Source organism: Kryptolebias marmoratus, linkage group LG1 (assembly GCF_001649575.2).
Source record: "Kryptolebias marmoratus isolate JLee-2015 linkage group LG1, ASM164957v2, whole genome shotgun sequence".
Classification (NCBI taxonomy): domain Eukaryota; kingdom Metazoa; phylum Chordata; class Actinopteri; order Cyprinodontiformes; family Rivulidae; genus Kryptolebias; species Kryptolebias marmoratus.
Window position 1 is genome coordinate 21,551,799 of NC_051430.1, and position 10,550 is coordinate 21,562,348.

General features: G+C 37.6%; 1 protein-coding gene across 2 annotated transcripts; it reads left to right on the top strand.

Moving 5' to 3' along the window:
* The first annotated feature begins 164 nt into the window (after nt 1-164).
* On the top strand, nt 165-10,331 carry me2 (malic enzyme 2, NAD(+)-dependent, mitochondrial). Of its 2 annotated transcripts, none has more exons than XM_017431322.3 (15): nt 165-343; nt 2,512-2,668; nt 4,235-4,368; nt 4,459-4,608; nt 4,829-4,904; nt 5,148-5,309; nt 5,432-5,645; nt 5,835-5,932; nt 6,081-6,194; nt 6,295-6,406; nt 6,561-6,703; nt 6,798-6,900; nt 7,050-7,120; nt 7,636-7,734; nt 8,052-10,331. In XM_017431322.3, exons 2-15 carry the CDS (start codon nt 2,555-2,557, stop codon nt 8,211-8,213), a joined length of 1,752 nt encoding a protein of 583 aa, XP_017286811.1. In that variant the 5' UTR covers nt 165-343; nt 2,512-2,554; the 3' UTR covers nt 8,214-10,331. The 2 variants fall into 2 exon arrangements, with proteins under 2 accessions (XP_017286811.1, XP_017286810.1); XM_017431321.3 differs by having other exon boundaries at nt 165-339.
* The last annotated feature ends 219 nt before the right edge of the window (nt 10,332-10,550 follow it).

Here is a 10,550-nt window from a genome sequence, read left to right on the forward strand (position 1 = left end):
TCTCTTCAATCCTTCTTTCTAGCTAAGCTAAAACATGCGTTACCGTAGTTACCGCTAACGGGCGTCCGACAAAAAGCTCTCGCGCACGTTGCAGACTTTACGGTAACTAAGAAGGAAACCCCAGCATGTGATTGGCTGAGCGGCCAACTTCTTCTACTGCTGTTCCTGCCCTCCTCTGACCACTGTGTATCACTCGTCTGTCACAGCAGTGGCGGACACCGTCCAAGGGCACTCACTGCAGATACATGATATTCTTGCACCGCGGGCATTTGAAGAAATGTGCTGAATAATCAGGTCAGCCGCCCAACAGAAGAAACAGCAGCCTTGCCACATTTTAAGGCAGGTAAACCGAGTCGGTCCTCTTCGTAAATGTCCCCTGGTAACTTCCCCTTTCTGGGAGCAGCAACAGCAGAGGGGTCTGAATGATTAGTAACAACACGGAGCAAATCCGTCAGGGCTAAACCTGGTAGTGCTGTTTTATCTTACTGCTTCCCAACGTGGTGGAGAATGTGGACTTTTCTGTCGCTGACACATATATGAAACTTATGTTCAAATAACGGAAATGTACGACAAGCGCGAGACGTGTTAGCTTGTAGCACCTGTTAGCTGCTTTTGCTTCAGTTTGTTGTTGTTGGGGGGTTTTTTTTTTCTTAAAACTGTCAGTCAGTCTAGTTTTTCTGCTTTAGCCAGTTAAACTCTGATTTATTTGCATAAACATACGTGCTCCTTGTGTAGGTTGCCATTTACAGTATTCGCTTTAAGGGGAGAGGCTTGTGAAAATAGTGATGTGGAGCTAATCTTTGATTTATATGTAACCAATTAAATTGGTTTTAAAGCATTAAAACTACGTCTGAACAAAGGCTTCGTTGTTCAGATTGTGGTGAACAGACTATTTTAAATCAGAGAAACTAAACTGTCAGATGAAGCGACAGATAGCAGCTGTCATTAAAACTAGTATTAGTTGCACACTAAAGGCCACATATTAAGACGTGTATGTCTGTGAATTACTGCTTGTTAGTTGCAGAAAGTGTGCAAAAGAGTATAGTGCCCTCCTGTTATGGTATTGACTCATTTTCATTGCTTCTGGGTGTATTTTTGCAACCATATCATGCCTGCATAAACACTTAACATATTTCACAATGGTTGAAGGCTCATAAAAGGTTGTTCAGGGCTCATATTAGTGTAATTGTTCTGTCACAATCACAAGTCAGATTTTGTTCTTTTAGCACCTGAGCTCAGCTGCAATTTTTTTTAGAGACCATCAAATTATTTAATCAAAATCAGGCCTTTTTTTAAAATATCACTCCAGACCCCAAGTTAACTAATAGGGTCTTTAGGAAGAGCCTTAAACAGTTTGGCTGTATTTGTTTTATAAATCTTATATTTTATTATATTTGTTTTATTTATATTTATACCAATGGAAGCGTTGGTCACTGAACTGTTTCATTGTTGCATTTTCACCTGAGGCTTCACATACATTTTAGCTAAAACTAAAATTGATTTAAAAACCAGTTTGTTTTGGCCGCATGTTTGCTGTCTGCCCTGGTGAACATCTGTGTTTAACACCAGACAGCAGCTTATGTGGATCAAGTTTAGAGTTGCAAGTTATCCAGTATTTACCGTCTGCGTTTGTAAACAAAAGGGTCCCTTTCACTGGTCTGCTTCTGCAGTCAGCTCTACATAATGAAATTTGGCAGCAGATCACCGGTCACGTGTGTGACATAACTTTTACAATGATGAAAGGTGAAAGGTCGTAGTTGGGGTCTAAAGAGTAAAAGCTGTAATTGTTCTTTATGCTCTTGTTTTACGGACATCTAGAATCAAATCCTGTTTTTTTTATTTATAAGCTGTGTTTTTATTTACCCACCTAGAATCAAATCTAGAATCTAGAATCAAATCTAGAATCAAATCCTGTTTTTTTTATTTATAAGCTGTGTTTTTATTTACCCACCCCAAATATTAGAAATATTGTGTTCCTTGATCATAGTTGTTTCATGTTGCCACTGTGATTTATTTTGCTCTGTCTTCTGTGGTGCTCTTTACAAAAAAATAGAATGATTTGGTTCTTAGATCAGACATTAAATCTCTTTAGACCACATTCAGATTAATGATCACTGTAAGCTTTTGTAATCCTCAATATGACTTGATTCGAACTACGAGCATTCAGTGGCGTGTGTGTGTGTGTGTGGTATTACGCTGATACTCATCATTACTGATTGCTTAATGTCATGTCAAGCTGTTACAGTGGTCTGATGTCGTATAATTAAAGACTGCTGCCTCTTCAGGCATTATCAGAAGCCAGAACTTCTCACTGATCCTAAGAAAACAGAAAGTTAATTCTCAGGAACCCTTTATGCTTAATGTTAGAATAAAAAAACATTAAGAGATTAATTATGTGCTCTTTGTAATATAAACTGTCTAACTCCTTCATAGCTAATGCAAGTATATGATCATATTTTTGAAACAGCTGGTTACTGATGTTTTGTCTTTTTTTTTTTTTTTTTTACACAGAAAGTTTCTACCTGTGGAGTTTCCAGACCAGCGACAGTTCAGCATGCTGTCCAAGTTGAGGACGACCTGGTCGCTGAGTCCATGCGTCTCTGCTTGCAGATGGGCACACACCAAAGAAAAAGGGAAGCCTCTCATGCTTAACCCTCACACCAACAAGGTAGGCAGACGGCTGACGTCGCCTTTATGTGTCAGCCTTTAAAGGGAAACCGTAAGATGGTGCAGGATGTAGACAGATGCTGGTTGTGTCGCAACATGAAGTTAAATCAGTTGACGTCGCTTTTTTTGTATAGCTGGGCAAAATATAATTGCAAATTCAGCAAAAAGTTTAACTACAGTGGAGAAAAGAAGAACAACCTCAAGGCAAAACTGAAGATCAGACAAAATGAATGTAATCCCTCTCTATATATTTTCTGTTTTCTTATTTCAGGACTCTTTCTTTAAGCTTTTCACAAATTTCCTATAAACTCTGTGTTTGTGGCATGTAGAGCAGTCAGGCGAGAGCTTGTAAATGAAAAGAAAACAAGTGCATTAGTTTAAATCTCGATTGCAGGAATAGAAGAAAACTCACAGAGGATCTTGACAATGAGAAATGAGGCACTGCCGCTTTTCTCACTCTTGTGGAATGAGGAAAGTTCTGTTTTACAAGTGAGACACAAACAACCATTGTTCTGTCTTCACCCTTTTCTTACAAAGAGAATAGTTAACATTTATTTATTGTTTTTTATTGTTTGATTAATTAATTAAAAACTTGAATTGATGCTCACTTCCAGGGGGAGCTTTCTTCGTCCATTTTTGTTGTGTGTGTTTTTTTAAACTTACAAAGCATTTTGACTATGCAGGTAGAACTTTCTCAGCCAGCATAATCAGCATGACTACGCATTTTTTCAGGGGAGCCCCCCCAACATGCATCCCTTGTGCAGCCTAACCATCCCCGTCCCCAGCCCCTCACTGAATGGTTGCATATGTTCAGGCCCCGTTCCATTCCGAGCCGGCTCTGTAACTCCTACACGCTCCAGGCCCATGAAGGCTCCTCTCACGTCCCGCTCCTCACTTTTTACAGGGTGTTACTGCAACACAGGGTTCCTCATTGGCTCCGGAAAGCTACTCCTCTTTTTTAAGTCCTTATACATTCCTCCGGCAGAATTCCTTTCATCTGGGTTCTCTCGGGTTTCTCTTCTTTCAATTTGCTGTAAAGAGTCAGTAGGTTAGGCCTGTTGACCCATCAGTAAGGCAGCACGCCCTCTAGTGGCAGAATCTTATTACAATAAATATACTGGATCTTTTGGGGTTTTTTTTTTCACATACATTCATTTCAATTTTTTTAAACAAATAATAAATTGTCTTAGGTATTATTTTATTCTCTTGCAACACATATGCAGCAGTGTAATGATTTAAAACTTGAATATTCTAAAACACAAATATCTATAATATATTACAGTAACAACAGCACTTGCTGCGATACAAATAGGGAGAGGAAATATTACTGTAATACAAAGATTTCAATTTTTTAACTAGATATAAATCACAAAGAATTGTTTTCTCTCTTTCTAAGTCATTTTAAATGTCATTTTATATGCATTTTGGTTTAAACGATGATTCTTTAACTATGTTTACTTTCTAAAATGTTTTTTTTATCAGTAATTTCTCAACTCTATCAGATTTGTTATTCTAATAATCTTAATATTTAATTCTTGTCGTTTTGGGGTGTGTTTTTGCTCCACAGGGTATGGCCTTCACACTACAGGAGCGACAGATTTTAGGGATACATGGTCTGCTGCCTCCCAAAGTGGAAACCCAGGACATTCAGGCCATGCGCTTTCAAAGGAATCTCAAGAAACTGAACGAGCCCCTGGAGAAGTAAGGACAGGATTTTCTTAAAGTACAGCAAAAAATAAACATTTAGTTGCCTTTTTTATTATTATTTAATTTTGCTTCTTCTGTACACAGGTACATCTACTTGATGGGCATCCAGGAAAGGAACGAGAGGCTTTTTTATCGGGTGTTGATGGAAGACATAGAAGAACTGATGCCTATTGTTTACACTCCCACTGTAGGCCTGGCTTGCACACAATACGGACACATATTTAGGAGACCCAAGTAAGCATTTAACAGCATTTATTTTTGTCTTTTAATGTAATTTATTGTTTGTTTTTTTCAGACATACTGCATCTGTTACACTTTGAATGCTTTCAAACAGAACATTAAAGGTGTTTTGTTTGGAAAAAGAGTTTTCTTATCAATTTTGTAGTAAAAAGAATACCTAATTCTGTTTTTTTTTTTTTTTTTTGTTTGATTTTTTTTTTTTTTTCCTTATCAGAGGCTTGTTTATTTCCATCCTGGACCGAGGACACATTCGCTCCATTCTGGACAACTGGCCCGAGACTAATGTAGCAGTAAGTACCTGAAAACATTTATCACAGTTTTGCATCTTTTCTCGATTCCACAGTGAAGGATTTTAAGTTTTAAATGAAAATGGATTTCATTTTTCCTTTTTTTTCTTTTGACAAAAGTGACAATATAACTATCAATACATCAAAATGAGTTTTAAATATCCACAGAAAGACTTTTTAACCATCCACCTTCAGCTGGCAATAATAGATTTGTTAATTAATGGGCTTCTTTTTCTCTTTCTAAAGGCGGTGGTGGTCACTGATGGAGAACGTATTCTAGGTTTAGGGGACCTGGGTTGCTATGGAATGGGCATACCTGTTGGAAAGCTTTGCCTGTACACTGCCTGTGCCGGCATTAGACCTGAGAAGTGTCTGCCTGTGGCGATAGACGTTGGCACAGACAATGAGGTGGGTTGGCTGTGTGTATCTGCTCTGTTTACTCTGCGTGTGTACTCGAAGTGCTCTGGTGAAAAGAAGGATAAGTTGAAAATTGTTTGCCCCTTTCCCGTTTGTCTTTATTCTCCCGTTAGACTCTCCTTAAGGATCCGTTTTACATGGGCCTGTATCAGAAGCGCGACCGCACTCAAGCCTACGATGATCTGATTGATGAGTTCATGGAAGCTGTGGTGGAGAAGTATGGGCAGGATACGCTGATCCAGTTTGAGGACTTTGGGAATCACAATGCATTCCGCTTCCTTCGGAAGTACAGGGAAAAATACTGCACCTTCAACGATGATATTCAAGGTTCACACATCTTATTCAGTTGTGATGTTTTAAACACTTCCGCAGCATTTAAGCATCCATTTCAAGTATCTCGTTTAAGAATCATGACCTTTAGGTTACCTGACTTATAAGATCTAGAAAAGACAAATAGTCAAGAGTCCGTGTTGGGTTTTCTCCAAGGCAGACACTCAGTTGTTTTACTGTTTCCAGGCACCGCATCTGTCGCTCTCGCTGGTCTGTTAGCAGCTCAGAGAGCCACTGGCAAACCGATCACTGAACAGCGTGTGCTTTTCCTGGGAGCCGGGGAGGTAAGTTGACACTTAATTCATTTAAAATTGAAATCCTCTCAATACGAATCCCGCTGCTTCAAAAATAGTCAAAACAAAAGGTGTTGATTTGCTTTGACCTCTTAGAAAATGGTGTTCGGGTCCGCTCTCTGAAATAGTTTCTTCACAGGCTGCTCTTGGAATTGCCAACCTGATTGTAATGGCCATGATGGAATCAGGGATGACCCAAGCAGCGGCCAGAGAAAAGATCTGGATGTATGATGCACATGGTTTACTTGTGAAGGTCAGTGTGTATCAGAGGCACAGGCTCACTGTGAGTACGTAAACTAACTGGTGATGGAGCTTGAATTGTTTCCCATTTATGATTTATGCTTCTTCTTTAGGGCAGAGCACAGCAAACAGACACTAACCAGGAGGGATTCGTCCACGACAGTCCAGGGGATGTCCACAGCTTCTTAGATGCTATCAACACCATCAAGCCCACAGCTATCATTGGTGATCAACATCTCATTTCTTTATTTCATTATTTTTTTCTGACATGCAGGTTTGAGCAACTAACAACTTTTTAGTTTACTAGCCAATGTTTAGTGTACTTGAATTTTGATGCAGCTGAAGCAATAAAATCTATATATATATTTTTTTCATCCAGGTGTGGCGGGAGCTGGACGTCTCTTTACCCACGATGTCATCAAGGCCATGGCTGCCCAAAATGAACGACCGATTATCTTTGCCCTGAGTAACCCAACAAACAAAGCAGAGTGCACAGCAGAGGATGCTTACACACTAACTGATGTACACATTTTTTTTTATTTATAACTAAGTTTAAATCTAAACACTAACCCTGCAGCGTGCCTAATGCTAAGTTTCCTGTCCCTGTGTTTCTTAGGGTCGATGTCTTTTTGCCAGTGGTAGTCCATTTAATCGTGTTACTCTAAGTGATGGTCGGGTTTTTACACCCGGACAGGGGAACAATGCCTACATCTTTCCAGGTGACATAAAAACAGACACATATCATGACCTTAAATGGTTATTATCAAGTTACATGGTCCAAATATTTAATTAGGTGTTTATGCTTTGGTTAGGCTACAGATGGACATCCTGAAAAATGTTTGTTACACATCTTCATTTTGTGTTTTAGGTGTGGCTCTGGCTGTGATTCTGAGTGGTGTGAGACACATCAGTGATACCGTATTCTTAGAGGCAGCCAAGGTATGATTAAAAAATACGTCATTATTTCTCCATTTAATGTGTCAGACCTGCTGAAGTTCTCCATTTCACTCTCACCCCGTTTTTCCCTTTTCTTGCCGACTCTGTCTTGTGTGCATATGCTTGCCTAAACCTTCTTTAACGTTTTCTTGTCTCCTTTTCCTCTCTCTCTGTAGACTCTGGCATAACAGCTTTTAGATGAAGAGCTTGTAAAAGGCTGATCCATCTGTTCTTCCTTCTTTTGCTGAGCTGTGTTTGACTAAATACAGTTACACAAAGCATTCGTGTTTAGAATTGAAATTGGAATAATTTGCATGATGATCAGTTATGTCTCTTGATCATTCAAATCTTCTTTTATTATATCCTATTTGGTATGACATTAAATATATCACTGCATATTGATTTGAATGGAATGCTATAGACAGATGAACATTGGAGTATTTAAATCTGTTTTCTTTTATGAGAGGCTGTAGAAATGAAGGTTTAGTCTAAAAGTGTTTTTTTTTTGCTCCTTCTAGTCACTTGCTGAACAGCTGACAGATAAAGAACTGAAGGAGGGCAGACTCTATCCTCCCCTCTCCAACATCAGAGAGGTCTCTGTTCAGATCACCATCAAGGTAGGACCCCTGATTTTTTTTTTGTTTGTTTTGTTTTAGTTTCTCCTAATGACAGTATTTATTTCCACAACATTAGCTGAATGTTTTGTCTGTTGATATTCCCGTCAGATTTATTTGAAGTCTTTACAGTTTTTTATTTTTATTTTATCCTTGTTTTGTTTTATTTTTATTTAATTCCATGACAGAATCTGACAGATGTCTAATGTTAACAATTCCCTTTTGGCAGCTTCTTAAGCTCTGCTGCTTGCCAGTAAAACTTATGTTTTTATTTAAAGCTATTTGTTTGTCAGTGCTGAAGTTTTCCTCCTTCCCTGCAGGTGATGGAGTACGTCTATGCCAAAGGCATGGCGTTCCGCTACCCCGAGCCCCTGGACAAGAATCGTTTTGTACGTGGCACCGTGTGGAACACAGGTTACGAGTCCTTCCTGCCTGATACCTACGACTGGCCCGGTGCCAGCTTTAGTCCTAAAACGAGCTAAAAGTAGATCAGATCCTTACAGTAGCTGGTGTCATAGTGGACCTCTTCCATTTGAAGAGGTCTGACTTTGTTGTAATCATGCGTTTGAATTAAAGCACTCTTATTAGATTTGTGAAATTTAGGGTGGACACTTGAGAGAGAAGAACACTTTGTGACAATAGCCATTTTCTCCTAGTTATTTTTCTACTTTGTGAATGTAAACCTTCAGAGAAGTCTAGTGCCACCTGGTGGTGAAAATGGGCAGTGTGGAAATCTGGTTTTACTGTTAAGATACTTGAATGAATTATAATTTTAGTTAAAATGCAAAAAGAAAAAACTAAAATAAGTAAAAAAACTTCAGGATTTGAACTCGGTTAAAATATTTTAAAAGTAAATTAGATTATGCTTGTCAGTAAAACATGTTCTGTAAGGAGAATTGTTTTGCTGTTTCTGATTTAAAATGAATTTATTTTACAAGGGTGACATAAGTGCCTGTTGTGTCAGAGACCTAATTTACTTTATTGTTATATATAACCCAATTATAAGTTGGCCTTGTAATCTTGCGCTGTAACGTGTTTATATGTGAACTTGACCTGATCGTAGTATAACAATAACTGTAGATTGATATAATTCTTTTTTTACACTCCTGATGCACAGCTATCTATATTTAGCACAAACAAACCTTTGTTTTAACTCCTCTAACTTAAGTACACGTAGCTGCTAAGAACCCACCACATGACTTGCACATTATTCATTTGGTGTCTGGATTTCCACATTGCCTTTTTCACTTCCCGGTTGACTTTTGGTGGTTTGACCAGGCATGCCGCAAAGCTGAGTGCTAAAAAGCTTGGCGTTTGTCTGCAAACTTGCTGAAAAAAGCAGAACATTGTAACTTATAGGAACAAATTAAGTGAGTTTCTTTATTAGATACCACTTGACTGAAAAAGATCAGATTTGACAAAGGGAAATAGATAACTAAGTGAAAATAATATCTTAGAACATTTAAAGTAACTTTCAGCTAGAACACTTGAATATACACTCCAGCAGTTTATTTGTCAAGTACTCTTGTCACCTTTTATTTTTATCTTTTGAATTAATACATATTATTACTCCTTTAGATGTTTATATAAAGAATAATACATCCTTTAAAAGAAAGTCTTTGTTTTAGTATTACAAAGATATTACCTAAATATTAGAAAGACTTCGCTGTTTAAAATAATTAAATAAAGATTATTTTGGTTAGAATTCATTTACTTTTTTGGCAGCACCTTCCTTATTGTTTTTTTTTATTATTATTAAAATAAATGTATATTTATCACAGAAAATTATATTCCTTCCTGCTAAGAAATAACCATTTTGCTCTTTTTAAATATGACTTTATGCACACCTCCTTGGAGAATGAAGGTTTTTGCTCATTCATATAGTTCACAGGTTAAAAGTTAAACATGCTACATTTATTGTAAAAAAACAGAGTTAAAGTACTGTCTTTATACATTAATTACACAAGCACACATACTCTTGTATGGCTAAAATCTACAGTCAGCTGATGACTTAGACTTATTTTTATACACTCTGTCAGTAGTGTGATTAGTCCTTATACATATATTAGGTTTACACAGCCAGTGTAAACATAAAGCTCAGAGCACTGTATAAGGACCCTGGAATCACTCCTCGTTGAAGTGGCTGGACATGCTTGTATCATGTCCCTCCTTGTAGACCTTACAACATGCTGCAGACACCCAACATATGACTTGTCAGCCCCATGAATATAAAGAATGCTTTTTGTTTTGTATAATCTAATTTGACGCCAGTATTCAGTACGCAGCTTGTTCTTTGTGCAGCTTCGAGTTATGATCTGTTGTTACGTTTTCTACTCGTAAGTTTTGTGTTTTCATTTGACACATTCAAAAACAACTGCAACTCGTTAAAACTCATCAAACGTGTTCATGTGTTTACCCTCATTACGTTGACTTTAATTGTGTTATTTTCCGGTTCATTTGTAAAATGTGTCTCACTGAAGTAAGCATCTGCTTTACGCTTTTTTTTTTATACACATTTCAAAGGAGAGATGGAATATATTTGTGCTGCTTCAACATAGTTGCTGTATTAAAACTCCAGAATAAAATTTAATGGACGCTGACTTGTCTGCTTTTATTTTCTTCTGTTACTAGTTCATCCACACAGATTTACTGCAACAAGGGTTTTTTAAAAAAAAACTTGTAATTTTACATTTTTATTTATAAATAGAGCTTAATCTGTGATTACAAACATGCTCAACTGATTTCCTAACGGTACTAAGGGATAATGTAGTTCAAGTGGAAACAACTTTTTATGCGATGAAATAGCATCAATTGACATG

What these genes read in the sequence shown, in the direction of transcription:
- me2 (XM_017431322.3), top strand. Translation starts at nt 2,555, where the DNA reads ATGCTGTCCAAGTTGAGGACGACCTGGTCGCTGAGTCCATGCGTCTCT. An exon ending in ACGTTGGCACAGACAATGAG is followed by an intron (nt 5,310 to 5,431) that starts GTGGGTTGGCTG and finishes TTCTCCCGTTAG; the next exon opens with ACTCTCCTTAAGGATCCGTT. An exon ending in TATTCTTAGAGGCAGCCAAG is followed by an intron (nt 7,121 to 7,635) that starts GTATGATTAAAA and finishes TGCTCCTTCTAG; the next exon opens with TCACTTGCTGAACAGCTGAC.